The sequence below is a fragment of the Macaca thibetana genome, chromosome 4, assembly GCF_024542745.1.
Source record: "Macaca thibetana thibetana isolate TM-01 chromosome 4, ASM2454274v1, whole genome shotgun sequence".
Lineage (NCBI taxonomy): Eukaryota > Metazoa > Chordata > Mammalia > Primates > Cercopithecidae > Macaca > Macaca thibetana.
In genome coordinates, this window is record NC_065581.1 from 31,995,995 (window position 1) to 32,018,424 (window position 22,430).

At 47.8% G+C, this 22,430-nt stretch overlaps 3 protein-coding genes and 2 non-coding genes across 6 annotated transcripts in view; 1 reads left to right on the forward strand and 4 right to left on the reverse strand.

The window, feature by feature from the left end:
• Positions 1-5,731: 5,731 nt before the first annotated feature.
• MCCD1 (mitochondrial coiled-coil domain 1) lies at positions 5,732-7,018 on the forward strand. The gene is made up of 2 exons (XM_050788555.1): positions 5,732-5,984; positions 6,535-7,018. Exons 1-2 carry the CDS (start codon positions 5,814-5,816, stop codon positions 6,721-6,723), a joined length of 360 nt encoding a protein of 119 aa, XP_050644512.1. The 5' UTR covers positions 5,732-5,813; the 3' UTR covers positions 6,724-7,018.
• Positions 7,019-7,031: 13 nt separating this feature from the next.
• Positions 7,032-18,692, reverse strand: DDX39B (DExD-box helicase 39B). Its single transcript, XM_050788430.1, has 11 exons — positions 18,645-18,692; positions 17,017-17,229; positions 15,860-15,987; positions 15,501-15,593; positions 13,273-13,456; positions 12,144-12,262; positions 9,575-9,706; positions 8,081-8,190; positions 7,840-7,984; positions 7,566-7,713; positions 7,032-7,238 (listed from the first exon to the last, which is right to left on the reverse strand). The coding sequence occupies exons 2-11, from the start codon at positions 17,225-17,227 to the stop codon at positions 7,222-7,224; spliced, it is 1,287 nt and encodes a 428-aa protein (XP_050644387.1). The 5' UTR covers positions 17,228-17,229; positions 18,645-18,692; the 3' UTR covers positions 7,032-7,221.
• On the reverse strand, positions 13,147-13,222 carry LOC126954051 (small nucleolar RNA SNORD83). The gene has a single exon (XR_007725502.1). It is a non-coding gene; the product is annotated as a small nucleolar RNA SNORD83 (small nucleolar RNA).
• Positions 17,798-17,875, reverse strand: LOC126954050 (small nucleolar RNA SNORD83). Its single transcript, XR_007725501.1, has one exon. It is a non-coding gene; the product is annotated as a small nucleolar RNA SNORD83 (small nucleolar RNA).
• Positions 18,693-21,077: 2,385 nt separating the features above from the next.
• The window catches only part of ATP6V1G2 (ATPase H+ transporting V1 subunit G2), a 98,764-nt gene continuing 97,411 nt past the window's right edge, over positions 21,078-22,430 (reverse strand). For both annotated transcript variants that reach the window (XM_050788557.1, XM_050788556.1), the window contains one exon: positions 21,078-22,205. In XM_050788557.1, the coding sequence (XP_050644514.1) occupies positions 22,032-22,205 (174 nt within the window). In that variant the 3' untranslated portion in view covers positions 21,078-22,031. The remainder of the gene's footprint in view (positions 22,206-22,430) is intronic.

Consider the following 22,430-nt stretch of genomic DNA (forward strand, 5'->3'; position numbering starts at 1 on the left):
CTCAAAAAAATATAAAAATAAAAAAGTCTCACATCTTAATACCATTAGGATAGCAATTAAATATCAACATGAGTTTTGGTGGGGGACATTCAACCTTAGCACTAGGTATTCTGGTTTGTGTATTTTTTTTAATCTTAATTCCTTCATTTCTACAATTATGAGATCTACAATTCGTCCACTATATTTGTTTTTTGGTTTTTGTTTTGTTTTGTTTTTTGGGTTTTTTTGTGTTTTTTTTTGTTTTTGTTTTTGTTTTTGTTTTTTGAGACGGAGTCTCGCTCAGTTGCCCAGGCTGGAGTGCAGTGGTGCCATCTCGGCTCACCGCAAGCTCCGCCTCCCGGGTTTACGCCATTCTCCTGCCTCAGCCTCCCGAGTAGCTGGGACTACAGGCGCCCGCCACCGCGCCTGGCTGATTTTTTGGATTTTTAGTAGAGACGGTGTTTCACCATGTTAGCCAGGATGGTCTCGATCTCCTGACCTTGTGATCCGCCCGCCTCGGCCTCCCAAAGTGCTGGGATTACAGGCGTGAGCCACCACGCCCAGCTGTTTTTTGTTGTTTTTTTTTTTTTGAGACGGAGTCTCACTCTGTCACCAGGTTGGAGTGCAGTGGCCTGATTTCAGCTCACTGCAACCTCTGGCTCCCGGGTTCAAGTGATTCTCCTGCCTCAGCCTCCCAAGTAGCTGGGACTACAGGCATGCACCACCATGCCCAGCTAATTTTTGTATTTTTAGTACAGACGGGGTTTCACCATGTTGGCCAGGATGGTCTCAATCTCTCGACCTTCGTGATCCCCCGCCTCAGCCTCCCAAAGTGCTGAGATTACAGGCGTGAGCCACTGAGCCTGGCCTCATCCACTATATTTGAACTGACCCAAAGGCCAGCGCTTTCTCAATTAAGTTCCCACAGATGAACAAAACCAAAATTCAGATTCTATTTTATTTATGGCTTAGAACTACCTACTGTTAAAACACACACACACACACACACACAAACACAAAAAAACAAAAAAACTACCTACTATAAATTATTGAGGGTTAGTCCATTTAGTCCATTTTGGAGTTCATAACCTAAAGCAGAAACTCACATGATTGAAATGTCATTTTCCCAAAGGATCGTTATTAGTGTATCATTTAGATTGTCTTGCAAAAGTCTCATTTGTTGTTTTTTTCTAAATGGCTGCTAATCTTTTAAATTAACAGATATACGGCCAGGTGCAGTGGTTCATGCCTGTAATCCCAGCGCTTTGGGAGGCTGAGGCAGGCGGATCACTTTAGGCCAGGAGTTCAAGACCAGCCTGGCCAACATGGTGAAATCCAGTCTGTACTAAAAATATAAAAATTAGCTCCACATAGTGGCACATGCCTGTAATCCCAGCTTCTTGGGAGGCTGAGGCATGAGAGTTGCTTGAACTCGGCAGGCGGAGGTTACAGCGAGCAGAGATTGTGCCATTGAACTCCAGCCTGGGTGACAGAGCATCGCTCTGTCCACCCTCCAAAAATGTAGTTAATTTTCTTTTTTTTTTCCTTTTTTTTTGTTTTTTTGAGATGGAGTCTTGCTCTGTCACCCAGGCTGGAGTGCAATTGCACGATCTCAGCTCACTGCAACCTCCCAGGTTCAAGCAATTCTCCAGCCTCAGCCTCCTGAGTAGCTGGGATTACAGGCGGCTACTATCATGCTTAGCTAATTTTTTGTATTTTTACTAGAGACGGGGTTTCACCATGTTTGCCAGGCTAGTCTTGAACTCCTGACCTTAAGTGATCCACCTGCCTTGGCCTCCTAAAGTGCTAGGATTACAGGCGTGAGCCAACCGCGCCCGGCCAATTTTCAATGTTAATTGGTTGTGGATTGTTTAACCATATACTGCATAGTTTCACTTATCTATAACAACAGTAGTTTGGGGCTCTTATATTCTAATAATTAAGACTTTAGCTGTGTGCACATTGCAATTAAAGTATAAATCATGCATAACCTTATCACTAAGATACAAGAGGGAAAGCCCTTCTCCCCTAAAACTTTCACAAAGGTTCTGGGTTCTTTTCCCACTTAAGTGGGAAAAAGTCAGCTAATGAGGAATGTAAAGTTTTTGGCCTCATCTAAAGGTGCTTTGGCCTGCAACTGTGAGAAGCGCTGACTGCTGGGAAGGCCTCCCAGCCTGGTTCCTGGACTCCTACACCACGGCAGAGGCCATCTTCCCTCCCAGTGCAGAGTGATATCCAGATAGTAAGCTAGCTAGTAGCTGTCCACTCTCCAGCAATCCTGCCTTCTGGGGCATGGTTTTCTAAGGACCTTCCTGTTCCTAGATGATCAAAATTGGGACCAGCCACTCCCCTCTGAACCACCCCTGCTTCTGGGCCTGTGGCTATGCCCTCCAGTAACAACAGGACACCCCTTCAGAACACCCTGCAGGAAGCTGACATCTCTACACAGACTCACACATGCACGGTGTGTGCACAGGACTTTGGTTCTAGTTCAGGAGGTATGGGGGGAGGCTCACTAGTCCAACAGAACTTGAGGCCTGTACCAGTGTCATATCCCAGGAGCCAAAGTTACAAGGGATACAAAGTGCCCAGACCTACCAGAGAAGGCAAACCCCTACAGCATGCAGGGCTAGACAGGGGCAAGAAACAAGGTCATTCTGGGCCAGCAAGAAGAGGGAAGGGGAAATCACAGGCATACCTTGGAGATACTGCAGATTTGTCTCCAGACCATGGCAACAAAGTGAGTGACACAAACTTTTTAGTTTCCTATTGTGCATAAAAGTTATGTTTGTACTATACTGTAGTCTGTTAAGTGTACAGTAGCATTGTGTCCAAAAAAATGTGTATACTTAACGGAGTCTCGCTCTGTCACCCAAGCTGGAGTACAGTGGCATGATCTTGGCTCACTGCAACCTCCGCCCCCTGGGTTTAAGCCATTTCCTGCTGAGCCGTCCAAGTAGCTGGGACTACAGGTGCCCATCACCATGCCCAGCTAATTTTTGTATTTTTAGTACAGATGAGGTTTCACCATGTTGGCCAGGCTAATCTTGAACTCCTGACCTCAAGTTATCCACCCGCCTCAGCCTCCCAAAGTGCTGGGATTACAAGTGTGAGCCACGGTGCCTGGCCATATACTTTAATTTTAAAATATTTTATTGTTAAACAAATGCTAACCATCATCTGAGGCTTCAGCTAATCCTGATCTTTTTGCTGGGGGAGGGTCTTGCCTCCATGGATCAGGGGCATGGTTGCTGAAGGCTGCTTTGACAACTTCTTAAAATAAGACAATGACGTTTGCCTTTTGCCGCATGGATTATTCCTTTCAATATTATTGTGCCTCAGGGAATAGGGAGGCCCAGAAAGCAGAGTCGGGAGAATGGCCAGTTGGTGAAGCAGTCACAACACACACATTTTTCCATTAAGTTTGCTGTCTTATATGAGCATTGCTCATGGTGTCCCAAAACAATCACAATAGTTAGAGGTCACTGTAACAGGTATAATAATGAAAAAGCTTGAAACATTTTGAGAATTCCACAGTGTGACACGGAGACATGATGTCTGTCTGCTGTTGGAAAAATAGCATCAACAGACCTGCTTTTTTTTTTTTTTTTTGAGACGGAGTCTCTCTCTGTTGCCCAGGCTGGAGTGCAATGGCCGGATCTCAGCTCACTGCAAGCCCCGCCTCCCGGGTTCACGCCATTCTCCTGCCTCAGCCTCCCGAGTAGCTGGGAGTACAGGCACCCGCCACCTCGCCCGGCTAATTTTTTTTTGTATTTTAGTAGAGACGGGGTTTCACCGTGTTAGCCAGGATGGTCTCGATCTCCTGAACTCGTGATCCGCCCGTCTCGGCCTCCCAAAGTGCTGGGATTACAGGCTTGAGCCACCGCGCCCGGCCATCAACAGACCTGCTTGATGTGCTTGACACAGGGTTGCCACAAGCCTCCAATCCCTAAATAAAAAACAGCGTCTGCAAAGAGCAATAAAGGGAAGCACAATAAAAAAGGTACATCTGCAAAGGGGAATCAGCACTTAAGCAAGGTCAGGATGAGCTTTCAAGTCAGGTGGACCTGGACATGAACCCTCCAGGCCCTACTACCAACCAGCTGTGGACCCTCGAGCACATCCAGCCTAGAGCTGCCCCCAACAGACACTTCCCCAGTGAGTGCTGAATGAAACCATCTGAGCCAATTTCCTCAGGTGCAAACCAGTGATGTAATTCCTACCTTGTAGAGTGAAGTGAGAAAAGACAGTGTTAAGAAAAGAAAAAGACATGCCGGGTGCAGTGGCTCACGCCTGTAATCCCAGCACTTTGGGAGACCGAGATGGGCGGATCACGAGGTCAGGAGATGGAGACCATCCTGGCTAACACGGTGAAACTCCATCTCCACTAAAAATACAAAAAATTAGCCAGGCATGGTGGTGGGCACCTGTAGTCCCAGCTGCTTGGCAGGCTGAGGCAGGAGAATGGCGTGAACTAAAGAGGCGGAGCTTGCAGTGAGCCCAGATTGTGCCACTGCACTCCAGCCTGGGCGACAGAGTGAGACTGTCTCAAAAGAAAAAAAAGGCCGGGCGCGGTGGCTCAAGCCTGTAATCCCAGCACTTTGGGAGGCCGAGACGGGCGGATCACGAGGTCAGGAGATCGAGACCATCCTGGCTAACGCAGTGAAACCCCGTCTCTACTAAAAAATACAAAAAATAGCCGGGCGAGGTGGCGGGCGCCTGTAGTCCCAGCTACTCGGGAGGCTGAGGCAGGAGAATGGCATGAACCCGGGAGGCGGAGCTTGCAGTGAGCTGAGATCCGGCCACTGCACTCCAGCCCGGGCGACAGGGCGAGACTCCCTCTCAAAAAAAAAAAAAAAAAAAAGACGCAAGACCTGTGGTAGCCTTTCCTTTCTGTCTGGCAGCAGCCACTGGGTAAACCAAGATGGTGCATACAAGTACATCCAGGAGCTATGAAGAAGCAGTCTGATGTCATGAGCTTTCTTCTGAGGGTCCGTTGCTGGCAGTACCATCAGCTCTCTGCTCTCCACAGGGATCCCCTCCCGGCCCCACCCAGCCCAATAAAACACGCTACTGGGCTACAGCCAAGCAAGGTTGCGTTATATAGAAGCGCCGTGGTGGCCGAAAATCCAATTCCTAAGAATGCAACTTAACAGCAAGCCTATCATGGTGTTAACCAGCTAGTTAGCTCAGAAGAGCAAGCTGGATGCCACTGTGGGGCTCTGAGTCCTGAATTCTCATTGGGCTGGTTAAAGATTCCACATACAAAGTTTTTGAGTTTATCCTAGTTGATGCACTCCATAACACTATCAGAAGGAAACCTGACACCCAGTGGTCCACAACAAGCACAGGGAGATGCGTGGGCTGATATCTGCAGGCCAAGAGAGCCATAGCCTTGGAAAGGGCTGTAAGTTCTACCACACTACTGGTGGTTCTCGCCATGCAGCTTGGAAAAGGTGTAATACTCTCCAGCTCCACAGCTACCACTAATGTAAGTAATGTTTGTAAAATTCATACCTAATAAACACTAGATTTAAAAACAAAACAAAACAAAACAAATTACAGACCTGTGGTAGGCTGGGCGCCAGTGCTCTAAAGCAAGTTCTGCCTAAACTGGCAGGAACATTTTTCACATCAGGAACAGGAGTTGTTCCTGGACTCTGCCTGGGGCCAGGCTGGGAGAGAGGTGGGGGCAGAGTGGGACAGAGGCAGGGGCAGGGCTGGGGGCCGGGGCCTGGGCAGGGCCAGGCACTGAAGTGAGGCCGAGGCCTGGAGGGAACCAGTTCCTGGTGGCTGTTGTGCAGCTCACACGGCTCCCTGCCAGGTCCCCCGCCATGGTCCCCCCTCTGCCCTGGCTCTCTCGGTGCCATTTCCTTCGCCTCCTTCTGCCCTCTTGGTCCCTGGCACCCCAGGGCTCCCGTGGGTGCTGCTCCCAAAACCCCAAGGCAAGCATGGAAGAGCAGACCAGCTCCAGAGGCAATGGGAAGATGACATCCACTCCCAGGGTAAGTGGCACCACAGGTAGGAAAAAGAGGGTGTGAGAATTTGTACTGGGGTGTGGAAAAAAAACCCTCAATCCCACCCTGCACCACCCCACACCATGCCTACCCCTGCAGCTCTTTTCCTAAATTCAGCTACCAGCTCCTCTCCTCCCCTCCCCCAGTCCAGACCGCAGGGCTCCCTTCCCCCACCCCCACCCACAGCAGCACAGTCCACAAAGTCCTTGAACAGGATCTATTCCCCCTCACATAACAGTTAATTATTTCTTAGTGGGGAGGAGCTGCCGATCCTCTTTCCAGTGACCCCATATCCTTGTTCAAGGAAACCAGTTATGGCCCCTGGGCCAGGGAACTCTATCTGCACCCCCCCCACCAAAGGCCTATGCCCAAGACAGGGAGCTACCTGGGCTTCTCAATACAGGTGTCCTTAAAGGACCGGGTCAAAACCAGATAGGGAAGGTGGAATTTCTCACTTCCAGCCCAGAGCCTGCAACAGTTTCCCAGGGCCTCGGCCCCCTGCCCTGGCTGATGCTCCCTCCCCTAATTCCCTCACCAGGGCCCCGGGATCCACCGCACGGCTGAGCTGGCCCAAGCTGAAGAGTTGCTGGAACAGCAGCTGGAGCTATACCAGGCCCTCCTGGAAGGACAGGAGGGAGCCTGGGAGGCCCAAGCCCTGGTGCTCAAGATCCAGAAGCTGAAGGAACAGATGAGGAGGCACCGAGAGAGCCTGGGAGGAGGTGCCTAAGCTTCCCCTAGTGCCCACAGCACCCTCTGGCACTGAAAATCCATGTGCCACCCACCAGCGGCCTTGGGATCAGAGACACCCCAGCCGCTCCCAGACCAGAGAAAGTGGAAGAGACCCCCACAAATCGCGGGCAATTGGCAGGTAGTGGGGGAGCCAGGGCTCTGCAGTCTTAGTCCCATTCCCCTTTAATCTCACAGCAGGCAGGGCACCCAGGCCTTACAGGAATTTACCCTGGACCATGCCCTAAAATACCTCACCCCAAATACAATAAAGGGACGAAGCACTTATAGATACCACAGACACATGTGTTTCATTTTTAGTTTTGTTAAAAAAAATTCTGACAAATCAGAAATGGGGGTTCAGGAGTGGTGGTGATGCAAAAGATGGAAGCCATGGGGTGGGGGCTGTCAGGGGTGGGGGCAGTAGTGTCTCCTTCACCCCCACCCTGGTGTCCTCTCCTGAAGGACAGACGGTCACATTCCAGAATGGGCGAGTCTTCTACCGTGTCTGTTCAACTAAGGAGAAAACATAGCATGGTCAGAATAAGGCATGAAAAGGGGAAAGCAAGGCAGGAACACACAGCACACATGCAGATGCTGGTGTACTGTGTGGGTTCAGAGAACAGATGTGGGGGTGAGGGAAGGGATGTAATACGATGAGAGAAGACAGAGACCCCACATAAAGGTCAGGAAAGCATCCCAACACAGCATCAAAGATCAGGGGGCATGAACCAGCCAAGTGTCCATTATGCATCAGGTGCCAATGATCTAAGTGATGGGATTTAGGACAAACACACTAAGGAACAGGGAGGACCTAAAGGGTTTCATGAGATCAGTACTCACTGTAGGAGGAGATGTCTATCTCATCAGGCAGCTCACTAATATTGACCTCAAAGCGATCCTGCACATCATTGAGGATCTTGGCATCATTCTCATCGGACACAAATGTGATAGCCAAGCCCTTGGTGCCAAACCGGCCTGCTCTGGCCACCTGGAAGGAGACAGAGGGTAGCACTGGAAGATCAAAGAGGAAAGAGATCCAGAGGCAGGGATGAAGATGTACAAATAGAAAAGAAGGGAATGGGAGAGTGGGATTTCTTCAGCCTGTGGGGTTTACCCGATGTAGGTAGGTGTCAGAATCCTCAGGCATGTCATAATTAAAAGCAATGTTCACCCGCTCGATGTCCATGCCTCGGCCAAATAGGTTGGTAGCCACAAGAATTCGTCGTTGAAAATCTTTAAACTGCTGATACCGAGAAAGCCTTTGTGAGAAAGGAAATTTTAAAAATGTTGAGATGCCCTTCTCTCAACTGTCTTTCTCCCAAAGACACAAAATATCTTTCCCATCTTCAACTCACCTCTCCTCCTGGGGCATCCCACGGTGGATGGCAATGGCTGGAAAGTTCTGCTCCACCAGTAGCTGGGCCAAGGCAATGCACCGCTGCACAGACTTCACAAAGATCACCACCTGTTGTGGGGTGGGGTGGGAGGTGGGGGGGTCGCGAATTGGGGGAATAGGAGTCCATAGTGTGTGTGAGACATTACATGGGAGAGAGGAGTTTCTAGTAATTACGTTCTCAGGAATTCCTCTTCATCTCTCTTATTCCCCCATTATATATTTAGAGCAGAAGAGGAAATATAACTTTATTTTAGCACTGATTTTTCCCTAGGGAGACTGGCCTCTGAGGTAGCACAAAGTTCAGAAACCAAAACTGCCAGACATGGTAGGAGACAAGGATGAGATCACCTCATGAAAAAGTGATAAAAAACTAGAATTAAGATCTGGGGGGGTAACTGATATTCCTGCTCACCAAAACATTAAACCTAAGGGAGCTATCCTAATTCTATAAAGTAGTTTTAAGTGCAAATAGGCCACTCACAAGTATATTAATGAAACACTTTTTTGACATGGGGTCACTGTCCCCCAGACTGGAGTGCAGTGGTGCAATCGTGGGTCACTGCAGCCTACACCTCCTGGGCTCAAGAGATCCTTCCACCTCAGCATCCCAAGTAGCTGGGACCACAGGTGCACACCACCACACCCAACTTTTTTTTTTTTTTTTTTTTTTTTTTTTTTTTTAACTATTTGTAGAGATGGGCCTCTCTCTGTTACCCATGCTGGTCTTGAAGTCCTGGGCTCAAGCGATGTTCCTGCCTCAGCCTCCCAAAGTACTGGGATTTATGGGCATGAGCCACTGCCCTGCACCCAGTCACAAATGCTTCTCTTGAATAAGCAGTTATTAGAGGAATTAAACATGTAAGAACCCTAACTTGCCCCCCAAAATCATTTCAAGCCTTTAACAACTTCCTAAAACCTTTCAAGGACTTTTGGAGACAAGGTCTCACTCCACTGCCCAAGCTGGAGCACAGTAGTGCAATCATAGTTCACTGCAGCCTCAATCTCCTGGGCTCAAGCTATCCTCCCACCTCAGCCACCAGAGTATCTGGGACTACAGGCATACACCACCACACCTGGCTAACTTTTTCTTCTTTGGTAGTGAAGTTTCGCCATGTTGCCCAGACTGGTCTCAAAGTCCTAGACTCAAGTGATCCACCTGCCTCAGTCTCCCAAAGTGCTGGGAGTACACACATAAGCCACCGTACCTGGCCAAGGATCTTAACTTTTGAAGTTTATTTTCCTTGAGGTTATTGAGGACATACATATCCATGCCAACCACAGAATAGAAAAGCAGCTTCCACCTTACTCATGCTCAGCCCCTAATGTTTACACCCTCATAATTCTCTCCCACATCACACATGTGATTTCCTCAATAAAAGTGTACTTAATATCCAGGTTTCTGCTACAGCTGGAGTGCTCCAATGCTCATCCCCCTACTGGACGTGTAACTGACCTGGTTGAACTCAAGGACATCCAGAAGGTCAAAGAGCTTCCGGTTCTTCTCGTTGTCCTTCAGTTTCACGTAGTACTGCTGCAACCCATGCAGCGTCAACTTCGTCTCATCATCCACGAAGATCTCCATTGGCTGGGGGGGAGGAAGGGGTGGGGAACGGGAGGAGGGCAGAGTGGGGGGGTTAAACCTGGGGGGGTGGAGGAAGCTGATCTCCAATACACCCCATGGGGGGATGGGGAGGAAAGAGAAGATTGAAAACCCCACCCCACTCCCAAAACTACCCATATTTTACTGTGGTCTCTCTCACATTACATCTAATTTCCTTCCTATCAGAGGGGTTTTAAGACTGCCCAACTAAAAACTATCATGGGAAAGAAACTGCAAATGAAGTAAAGGAGCAGTGAAACCACCCAATGGCACAGATGCCACTACCTCAAATAGAGGTGGGAGAAGAAAGAAAAAATGTGGAAGATGATTCTCAAAGGGAGAGCAAGGCCCAAACGTCTGGGAAATGATGGGAGGCAGTGACTCAAGGTCAGAATAACTCCATCACAGCTGCTTGTAAGAACATGGGGTGGGGGCAGGACAACTGCTCCATTTGATTCTCCTACTTCAACTAAGAGAATCTCATATACATTAGGAAAGTGGATGTCAATTTTAAGATCAGAACACTGCAATGGACAGTCAAAATGCCACTTAAGGAGAAACAAAAATTACTCAAGATAAGTAACTTGCCGTCAGACCACAACAGGATAATTTTAGATGAGACTGGTCTCTTCACTAAGAATTAAACCATCTACAGGTTTACAGGGAAGGTATCAGTAAGTGGTATTAAAAAACCAAATTCAGAGCAGGCAGATATGCTTTTAAGGGACAGGATCTCACCATGTTGCCCAGGCTGGAGTGCAGTGGCTATTCACTGGCACAATCATAGCACATTATAGCCTCAAATTCCTGGGCTCAAGTGATCCTCCTGCTTCAGTCTCCCGAATAGCTGGGACTACAGGCACACACCATTATACCTCACTGCATTCATCTTTAAAATTTAAAAACCCCCTGAAGGGGAGGAGAGTAACAAAGACAGAAATTACCACAACTCCAAAACACAACTTTCCTAACACTTTTGTACTTCTCTGGGGGAAGATAGTTAATATTAAGACCCAGAGGACAAAATAGGAAAGGATGGGTATGTCATGGGAAAAAACAGAAGCCCAATCCCAAAAGGCAGGTTTTGATACAGGGTCTTACTCTATCACCCAGGCTGGAGTACAGTGGCACAATTACAGCTTACTGCCGCCTCCGTGTCCCAAGCTCAAGCAAACCCTCCTGCCTTAGCCTCCCAAGTAGCTGGGACTACAGGCATGCGCCACCACGCCTGGTTTTTCTGGTAGAGACAAAGTCTTACTACACTGCCCAGGCTAGTCTCAAATTCCTGGGCTCAAGCAATCCTCCCATCTTGGCCTCCCAAAGCACTGGGATTAGAGGTGAGCCACCAGGCCCAGCCAAGGCAGGCTTTCTAAAGAGAAGTTCCATGGCCTTCTTCAAATCTCATTCTAGCCCCAAATAAAGCTAAAGAGTTATCATCCCACGGGAAGGAACACTGCAGGGAGAACACACTCCACTGCTTATGCAATTGGCCCCACCTAGCCCCAAACCCTAACACCCACCCGATTACATCCACTTTACCTTTCCTATGTCCCTCTCCTCTGAGTATTAAAAAAAACAAAAAAATTTTTTAAGGAAAAAAAAAAAAAATCTACCACCCCATTGAGGACACCCCTCCCCAACACATATGGGGGGAAACGGGGCACGGCACGCGTTGGGTTCAGGAAAAAAACCGGGAACGGAAAAAGAGGCTGGTTTGGTCCTCAGCTTCCTGGTCAGGTTTCCCCGCGGCCTCCGCTGCCGCCATCCACCGCTGGGTGCCGTCTGCATTCCCTCGCCGCGCCACGGTGCTTCTCTGTTGCCGGCTCACATCAACCGAGGTTCCAGATGGGTGCAAGGAGATGTGGGTGGGAAGGAGTAGGGTATCGGGGATTGAGGTGCCAAAGGCCCCCACCCCTGGAGGTGGGGAAGGGGAGGATTCATTTGTGCTGATGCTCTTCTTTTGGACATGCCCTGCCATCTGTCTGTCCCTCTCTTGCTCTCCTGCCACCGGAAAGTAGGAGTTTTGGTGAGCAGAAGGCTCCAGCTGTATGCTCGACGCCACCTTGACAGTGCGTGGCTGTAGGGGGCACGTAAGAGACGATGGGTGGGTGGTAGGGCAGAAAAATTCTGCCCTCCCCCAAAGGGAGAAGAGGTTCAAAAATGTTGTGATTTTTGAAAAAGTCGAACACTACCCGCTCTCACATTAACCCGACCAAGTCTTCCGGAGTTTCCCTGGCACCCGCGCAGACCCTAACACTAGCTGTCTCTGCTTCTGTATGTCTCTTCAAGGAGTCATTACTCCCAGTTGGGCACAAGCCGCCTTCTTGGCACTTGAATGACAAGGGAGTCTGAGGAAGAGGGCGAGGAAGGGGAGGAGGCAGCGGGCGGGGAGTGGAGGGAGAGAAGGTAGAAGGGTATTTACATCTTGCATGAACTTGCGGCAGACTGGACGGATCTCTTTGCTCAAGGTAGCACTGAACATCATGACCTGCTTCTCGTGGGGGGTCATGCGAAAAATTTCCTGGACATCCCGACGCATGTCTACAAGAACAAGGAAAAAAATTGTAGGAGAAAATAAGCAAGTATGATAAACAAAGATTAGAGGTAGACTTTCCAGTGAGGTGAAGATTGCTGGAAATAGTAATAACACAACGGAAAAAGCAATGGACTTGGAATCAAGAATTGGGATCAGATTCCAGCTGTTCGTTTTAACCAAGCAAGAAATAAGATAAAACCCCAAAGTTCCCAACTATAAAACGGGGACAAAGCCCAGTGCAGACGCTCTCAAGGCCTTCGAAACATGCTTTACAGGCCCTTCTCCCAATCCTTTCCTGTCCAAGCCCCAGCCAGCCCTCAGGAGACTACAAGTATCAACCATATATTACATTCCAGGTAGCAGAGTCCATCTATGACTCTCTGGATCACTTTTCTATCAAGTCAGGCAAATATGACATTGCTACCTGGAGCCCACCTTTATAACTCACCACACTGAATTGCCGAAGACCATTTGTAATGACTTATGGGGCCTATGTCCAACCCCACACTCATTCACCAAGATTCAAATCTTACAGAAAAAACTTCCATTAACCCCACTTGGCACACTAGAATACCACACCACACGAACTGCTACACTCTCTACATTAATCCCAGACCTGAGTCTAGAAACTTATTCAGCTATAAATTCTGACTGTAAATGCTGTGCTGGAGATGCCAGAAGGGTACTGTCTTCTCTTTCAGTTTAGAATCTCCCCTATGACTTCCAGTATAGGAATCTATAATGAAAACGGTGGTGGTGGTGATAACTTAGGCCTGAAATTACCGAAGTCCCCTATTCTCAAAGATTAAAAACAAAAATCATAGAAAGATGATAGATGACATCCTTTACTGTGCTTAAAAGCATAATAAAGCCCAACCAGGGAACCCAGAGCCATCAGTCATGGGTGATAGATAAGAGTCGTCCTTGCACTGAGGCGCTCCTGTTTCAAATAAACATCATTTGGCTCCAAAGAACAACTCCCCAGCATTAGCCAAGTCCCAGCACTGCCACTCACCGAGCTGTTCAAGCATCTTATCACATTCATCCAAAATAAAGTGTTTAATGTGTTTGAGGTTGAGGCTCTTATTTCGAGCCAGGGCTAGGATACGGCCTGGAGTCCCCACGACGATATGCGGGCAGTTCTTCTTCAGCACCTCTTCATCCTTCTTGATAGACAGACCACCAAAAAAAACAGCAACCTGCCGAGAGCCAGGAGCAAAGAGTCTCAAAAAAGAGGAAGGAAAGAGTCCAATCCCCCCAGAGTTCCCACTGTTTGAGCTAAACCAATTTTTAGCATGTTTCAAAACTAAAACGAACTCTAGAGGTCACCTAATTTAGAAATGTTATGTCCCCCCACCAAACACTGAGGGTGACTGCCTAAAGTTACATAGCTAGTCGGAGCAGTCAGGACAATAATTCAGTTCTTCTGACTTAATCTAACCGTCTTCCTTCATTTATGAGGCCAAGCCTCATTTTAAAAATAAAGGAGTCAGGTGTGGTGGCGCACGCCTATAACTCCAGCTACTCGGGAGGCAGAGGTTGCGGTGAACCAAGATCTCACCATTGTACTCCAGCCTGGGCAACAAGAGTGATATTCCGTCTCTAAATAAATAAATAAATAAATAAATAAAATAAAGCCAGGCCCGGTGGTTCACGCCTGTAATCCCAGCAGTTTGGGAAGTCGAGGCAGGTGGATCACTTGAAGCCAGGCGTTCAAGACCAGCCTGGCCAACATGGTGAAACCCCATCTCTTCTAAAATACAATATTTACAAATTTACTACTAAAATACAAAAACTACAAAACTTAGCCAGGAGGCTGAGGAAGGAGAATCGCTTGAATGCAGGAAGTGGAGATTGCAGTGAGGCGAGATTGAGCCATTGTACTCCAGGCTAGATGACAGAGCGAGACTCCATCTCAAAAAATAAAAAATAAATAAATAAAGGACGGCAAGAAATTACCAGGATTAGTATAAAGTACCACAAAAAAACACATGGAACATTAAGTTTTCCTAAATAAACCCAGAATCTCAAACTCCTTCATACAAACCCCATGAAATTACTGCTTTGGGTGAAATATTATCACTTCATGTTAAAACCATTAGGTGAATAGTTGGTTAGGGATCTGGGCCTTGGTACAGTGTCAAATAACACCAGAAACTCTAGTTTTAAGGGGGAAAAGAATGACCATGGAATCAGACTGTCACGATGCTAATCCTATGGTAAACCTAAAATCACTAATGAGGCCAGGCACAGTGGCTCACACCTGTAATCCCAGCACTTTGGGAGGCCGAGGTGGGTGGATCACTTGAGGTCAGGAGTTCGAGACCAGCCTGGCCAACATGGCGAAACCCTGTCACTACCAAAAAAAAAAAAAAAAAAATTAGCCGGGTATGATGGCACACTGTAGTCCCAGCCACTCAGCAGGTTGAAGCAGGAGAATCGCTTGAACCTGGGAGGTGCAGGCTGCAGTGAGCTGAGATCGCACCACTACACTCACAGCCCAGGGGACGCAGCAAGACTCCATCTCAAAACAAATAAATAAAAATAAAAATAACTAACATAAGTCAACCCGATTTCTGGCATAACAGGAGATACAGCATCACCTATGAAGGATAATTGCCAAAAATGCTTAACTTCAATCAGATTTTTTTTTTTTGAGATGGGAGTCTCACTCTGTCACCCAGGCTGGAGTGTAGTGGCACAATCTCAGCTCACTATAACCTCTGCTTCCTGGGTTCAAGCGATTCTCCTGCCTCAGCCTCCCAAGTAGGTAGGACTACAGGTGTGTGCCACCACGCCCGGCTAATTTTTGCATTTTTAGTAGAGACAGGGTTTCATCGCATTGGCCACACTGGTCTCGAACTCCTGACCTCAAATGATCCACATGCCTTGGCCTCCCAAAGTGCTGAGATTACAGGTGTAAGCCGCTGCGCACTTGGCCAGAATCCTCAATATTCACACACCCCTGAAGCTGTTTTAAAGTTTCTGGCTTTCTCTGCCACACACCCCAAAATTACCAAACTGATAGGATTCAAAGTCAGTATAAAGTAGTAAAAAAAGGGTGGTCTCGGTTAAGCATCATCCATAGCCCAATTACGAATCCTCCCGTTACATAGGATCTTAACACTGTTAAACCATGGCAAACTAAAACTTCTCCAAAATTAAAGAGACTACTGGCCTACAAGTTTCTTATCCCTCCAACTTGCCACACCCTCACTCTGAGGTCTCTTTACCTCGGCTTACCTTGACATTGGGCATGTATTTAGAGAAGCGCTCATATTCCTTGCTGATCTGAAAAGCCAACTCCCGAGTGTGACACATCACCAGCACAGACACCTTAGGCAGGAAGTAGACCGAGACATACCATGAGTGTAGCCCTTCATCGTTCCCTCTAGGGAAGTGACTGACAAAAACACACCTGGGCCGATAATAAATGACTTCAATTCTGTGATCTAAATCACGAACCCCATGCTTGGATAGAACATTCCCCACAGCTGTCAGGTTGTCAAGGGTAACCGAGGTCATCATGTAGCTAGGACAAAAACACCCTTCCCTTATAGTCCTAACCAAAACCCCTTCCCCAGCACTCTCCCCAAATATACCTGCCCAGTAACTGGCTCCAGCTGTTGCAGTGTGGCCAACACAAACACTGCTGTCTTTCCCATGCCCGACTTGGCCTGGCACAGGACATCCATTCCCAGAATGGCCTGAGGGATGCACTCATGCTGGACTAAAAGTAGGGAGGAAAGATAAATTAGACTTCAGTCTCCAGATAACTCTATAACCTTTTTCATCATGCCAAGCCCATTTCTTACCACTCAATTCTCAAAATCTAGTATTTACCTGGTTCTTGCCAACTTCCACACCCCTTTTACCTCTCTCTGCTCAATTATATTCACCTCAAAATCAGACTCTCCTAATTCATCCCAGCTTTGGCCTCCTCCAGATCTAGGCCTTCCCAGTCCTACTAACAGCCCCCTTGCATCTACCAACCGCTCACCTTCAATGCTCCTGGCTCTGTCCTTATTTTTCTTAATCTGTAACAATTCATGACATCTGAATACCTGCTAAAGACATTTCTCCTACTTAGGTTGCCATACTTCGGGTCACATAACAACAACCCGGGACAAAATGAAGGACTTGGTACCTGACCCAGAAGCCAGTCATCTCTAAACCAGTCATAGAGGTTTCCAGAGGCCACAGTTGGCCTGGCCCAACAGAGGGAGACTACAGGTCCAATCAGGACCTTTCTGGAAATTTAAAATTACAAGTCAAATGACAAAATTAAAAATAAGCAGACAAAAGAAGTCAGTCACAAGAATGAATGGCAGACCTAGAAGCTACTTTTGGATAATTAGCACTTTGGTGCTATCATGAAAGAAAGAACAAGTCTGTATAATCCTCCTCTATCCAAAATCGTTTTCGATACTTATCTCCTGATTTTTTTTTTCCTCACTGTCTCCCCGGCTGGTGTACAGTAGTGCAATCACGGCTCACTGAAGCCTCAACCTTCACCTGCTTCGTTTAGTAGAGACAGGAGTCTCCCTATCTTGCCCAGGCTTCTCTTGCACTCGAGCTCAAGTGACCACCCCTCCTGCCTTGCCCTCCCAAAGCGCTGGGATTACAGGCGTGAGCCCCTGCACCTGACCCTGATCTAGCCTTAAGTATAAACTTTTACCACCTGAGCAACAACAAACACATCTTTTTATTGTACCCTTAAAGAGCCCAATGAGCACTACATGCCCAAGAGAAAATTTACCTTCTGACGGATGCTCAAAGCCACAGTCGACAATGGCCCGGAGCAACTCTGGCTTGAGCAGGAAGTCACGAAAGCCAGAGCTGTGGATGGAGACATAGGAGCCCTTGACATCCTTCTTGGCAGGGGCCTCAGCCCCATCTCCCCCAGCTGCTGTCTCCACCTCATCATCTTCATAGTCCAAGAGCTCATTGTCCACATCGTTCTCTGCCATAACTGGGCCGGCAGGGGAAGACGGGAAGGGGGATCTGGATGGGTTCTCGCAAAACAGGTGAAAACAAGGGGTGAAGAGTAGGGGATTGAGGAACAGCAAAGGAAAATAAAGATACTATTTCTAACAGAAGAGCTGGGGAGGGGGGAAAAAAAAAAGCAAGACTTAGTCACGAGCAGAGCCTTCATCACCTCTTTTCCATTCCCAGTTCCCACTTTCCCTAAACTAGGAAACTTTTACATGGAAAAAAAAACAGATACACAACATAAAAACGAAAAGCAAATACAACAGAACAGAAAAAGTAGCACCAGCGAAAGTGGTTAGGACACAGGTTCCCAACAAGATTAGCAATCACAGTAGCGGAAACCAGAAAAGTTGGAAGGGGAAGACCAACTTATAAATTCTTAATCTGAAAATAACAGTGAGGAAATATAATAGATAATAAAAGATAAAATATGATTAATAACTTAGTAAAGTGGAAAATGGAGATGACAAGCAGAGTCCTGGAAAGTCCTCAAAGGAAGACTGTGCTTTCCCTATTATAATCCCACCGTTATGGATGCCTAACTCAGCAGCCATCAGTCAAGGGTGATAGATGAGGGTCATCACTGCGCAAAGCGCTCATCTTTCGAAAAGAAAACATCATATGGCCGCCGTCCACCTCCCATAGCTCTCAGCCTCCCACTTCTCAGTATCCTCTCTTCCGTTGTTTAAGAAAGCCTTGTGTAATTAGCATGGGGGGGAGGGGCGGTGCAAGACAAATGGCTCGGCCACCAAAAAAAAAAAAAATCCATGTCTCCACCCTACAATAACAAAGTTAATAGTTGACAGAGAAAGGCAATCCCCGCCCAGGCTTTAACAGGATCTTTACCAAGTGGTCTGACATCACTGTTGCGCTACGAAGGTGAGACTCCTTTTGGAGAAACATACAATGACACCAATAGTAAACACTTGTAAGGCACTCCAAATTAACTTGGGCGAGTCAAGGTGAGAAAAATCCAACTGGGCCCAAAAACCGGCTCCTCCTCCCAGTCCCACCGTGGGCCAAGAAAGGGCTCAAGAAAGGACAAGTAAGGTGATAAGAGCCCCGCCCTCCGCAAATACCAAGACCAAGGGACGCCTAGCGCCGCCTCTCATTGATGCTGAGGCCTCCAATATGAAAAGAACCTACTGGAAGAAGGGAGCAAAACGAACACAATGGCGCCGAGGACACCATCTTGGATTGGGCCCCCCCTTAGCTTCCCTTCCTTCCCCCAAGAGCTCTTTGCTCTCGAAAGGGATGCAAGCTACGGAAATGGGGAACCAACTAGGCCCCAGAGACCAGACGATCGCCTGTGAAAAGGGTATCAGGAACCCATGTGACGGGATGGGTGCGAAGAAGCGCAGATGGCAACGGATTGTAGTGAACGCCAAAGCTTACCTAAGCAGGCAGAGCGCGTATGGCGGCAGCAACAGCGACGAAGGAGGGAAATCTGCCTTCACTTCCGGTTGCAGGCTTCTCTCTACTCCAGCCTCCCGCCTTCTTGGCTGCAAGAGCGCAGGCGCAAGGGACCGGAAACGGGGCCTTCCGCGGTTGTACAGATCCGTGCGCTCCAGGCTTGCCTTTGGAAAATGCCTGTCTGAAATTTGTTTTAAAACCGTTTCTAACTTCCCTGCTACCGCCAGTAACAAAACGTATAAAGGAAACTAACGTCTCCTCCCACTGTTATCTTTCTTCTGTTGTCGTACTCCTCTCCATGCCTCTCATCTCTTCGTTTAGGTTTTTGCCATGCAGGTCTTCTCTCTAGGCACTCCATGGATGCGCGAGGAACCGGTGTGGCGAGGGCTGCGAGTTCCCACGGGGTCCTTGGCCCGGTAGTGAAGGTGACCTGAGGGCGGCTGGGCAAGCACTAGGAAACGGCAGGCCCTAGCTGAGGGGAGGGGCGTTGCCCGACTCTTTCCCAGTCGTGGGGCTAGTGGGCGGTATTTTCCCAAAAGGATGCTGTCCGAGGTAGCTGCGGCCCTAGGGCCAGGGAGTCAGGAAGGTGTTCTGAATCCGAGCGGGAAGACGGGGTCTGGATTCGGCCCCAAGTGTCAATAGTAGGGCTTGAGGGTTATACTACATTCCATTAATACTGTTTTTCTTTTTGTTTTGAGACAGAGTTTCGCTCTGTCGCCCAGGCTGGAGTGCAATGGCGTGGTCTCGGCTCACTGCAACCTCTGCTTCCTGGGTTCAAGCGATTCTCCTGCCTCAGCCTCCCAAGTAGCTAGGATTACAGGCGCCCGCTACCACGCCCAGCAAATTTTTAGTTTTTTAGTAGAGACGGGTTTTCACCCATGTATGACCTCAGGTGATCCACCTGCCTCGGCCTCCCAAAGTGCTGGGATTACAGGCGTGAGCCACCTCACCCGGCCCATTAATACTGTTAATTCGAGCAGAATGTTCTTGGCCCCACCCCAACAGCCCCATTGTTCAACCTGGATTTTTTTTCCTGAATGAAACATTTGCCATCCCTGTCTTTGAGATGGGGAGCTACAAAAGTAAGACCTGATGTCCTGCTGTGTAATAAAACAACAAACGTTTGACCCTCTCCCTGTTAGCACACTTAATCTTTTAATACTAAGGAGTAGGTACCGTTCTTGTCATCTTATTGACAGAAGCAAAGCAACATATCCCAAGCAGTACAGCTAGTGAGGTTACAGCCAGGATGCAAACATCTCTAATTCTCTATTGTATTCTGCCTCCCTGCTCAAAGAATCTGGTTAGTAAATACACTACGGGTTACCTTATTGGTTCAAATTCTTGGTGAAGCAAGCTTGTCTTCAGTGACAAAATGAAGTAACTAATTCAAGAATAGTGTCATAGAAGGTATTTTCCCACGTATCATTCAATTTATGCAAAAGTATCAACTGCCTCCCTTGTGCCACATGCTGTCCTAGGTTCTGGGGACACAGCAGTCAACAGCCCTTTTCTCACAGTGTTTACATTACAGGGAAGAAAACACATAAAGACAAATATAATGTCAAGTATCGATAAGTGTTCGGGGTCCAGTGGCTCAGGCCTGTAACCTAACCCTTGAGGAAGCCGAGGCCGAAGGATTGCTTGAGCCCAGGAGTTTCAGACCAGCCTGGGCAACAGTGAATCTCTACAAAAAATTTTAAAATTAGCTAGGCATAGTGGCACTCGCCCGTAATCCCAGCTACTCAGGAGGCTGAAGTGGGAGGATCATTTGAGTCCAGGAGGTCAAGGCTGCAATGAGCTGGAACTCTAGCCTGGGCAACACAGTGGGACCTTGTCTCAAAAAACCAGTAGCAGTAAGTGCTATGAAGAAAATGCAAGGTAAAGGGGCAAAGAGCACTTGCTCCTACATTCCAGCTTTTCTCTATAGTTGCCATCTATAGTCGTCAGATTCCCAAATGAGGAACCATGTTTCTCCCTTTAGAGAAATAATAAAGTACTACTTGTTCTTGTTTCCCCAACATGTTTCAAAGGATAGCCATTTGGGCTGTTTAGGGAATATGTAAACAAAAAACAAGAAAGTGACTGAAGGCCGGGCGCAGTGGCTCACACCTCTAATCCCAGCACTTTGGGAGGCCGAGGCAGGTGGATCACTTGAGGTCAGGAGTTTGAGACCAGCCTGACCAACATGGTGAAACCCCATCTCTACTAAAAATACAAAAAATAGCCACGTGTGGTGGCACACACCCATAATTCCAGCTGCTTGGGAGGCTGAGACAGGAGAATCGCTTGAACCCGGGGGCAGAGGTTGCAGTGAGCCGAGATCGCGCCATTGTATTCCAGCCTGGGAAACAAGAGCAAAACTCCATCTCAAAAAAAAGTGGCTGAAAATGAGAAATGATGAGGCAAAAGGAGGCTGCTTCAACTCACCAATTTATTTGCCAATAGTTATTTTATTGATACTTTTTTTATTGTTACAATGGGAAAGTAAGGTGTCAAGGATGTAGAAAGGAAGGGCATGCATATGAGGGAACACAGTATCATTTTAGATCTTGGAAAACAATGAGCATCTGATAAGTCTCTGGGGAAATAGGAAAGGAGGAAAATCCAATAAAGAGAAAGATCAGCATAAGAAAAACAAAGACAGCCTACAAAATGCAGTTATCTACCTGGAATTGTAAGCGAGGGGCTAAATGTAGTCATCTCCTCTTTTTGGAGATCAGAAGGTCTCTGGGAAAAGAGAAAAACCAATTATTCAGAAAATAACTAGGGTCACAGAATGAACAAGTGGAATTAGAGAGCCACTGATGGAAGTGAGGAAACAGCAGTGTAGGTTTTGGCCGGTGAGCAGGTGGTGGTAATAGTATCATAGGGTTGCTAATTATTGAATCACTGCTACTACATGGGAGGAACTGTGCTAGACTTTACAGAATGATTCCAAATCATTGAAGCAACCCTCACAAGGTAGGCATTATTATCATCCCAGTTTCACAGAGGAGGACATCGAGGCTACCAAGTTAAGTAGCTTGTCCTGGTTCCACAGCCAGCAAGCAACAGGGTCAAGAGAGGGGACCCACATCTGCGAGACACTGAAGTCAGGATGTTTTCCACATTCCTACTTCCCCATATTACAAATTTCACAGAGGGTTTAGGTGAGAATGACTTGGGAGTTTACAAAGTCCCAGTGAGGGTTAAAGAACAACAAGGAGATTCAGATGTGAGCAGGATATTTATAAGTGTCACAAGAAAATTATTGGATCCTGCCTCCCAGGATTTTTAGGGGATGGAAAGAAGACAGGGATTATGGTGGGAGGTGATTTTGATTGGAGGATTTCTTTGAGGGAGGGAACTGGCAGAAGGAGTCAGGCCCTAGGCAGAAATCCGGTAGTTGGGGTGGACTTGGGGCCTGACGTCGCAGACCATGCCAAGAAGCTGGGCCAGGACACGCTCTCGGTTTCTCTGCTGGGAGCTCTGCATGCCCTGCACCTGGCGCCTTGTAGCCTGCTCCACCTCAGCGGACAGGTTCCCCTGGGAACCCATGGCCTGGGGGGTAGGGAGAGGGGTGGAAGAGAGAAAGGGAAAAGCAGAAACAGAGAGACAAGGGTCCAGGCATATGAGGGGAAAGATCCTGAAACAAAGCCTAGAAGAAAGGCCCTCTCAGAAACCACCCCCATCCCACAGAAATATCCCAACACCAAAGAGATCAACCCTTTCCCCTTAGACCTAACATGCAACTTCACCCTAAAACAGACTGTAATATCCCCACCA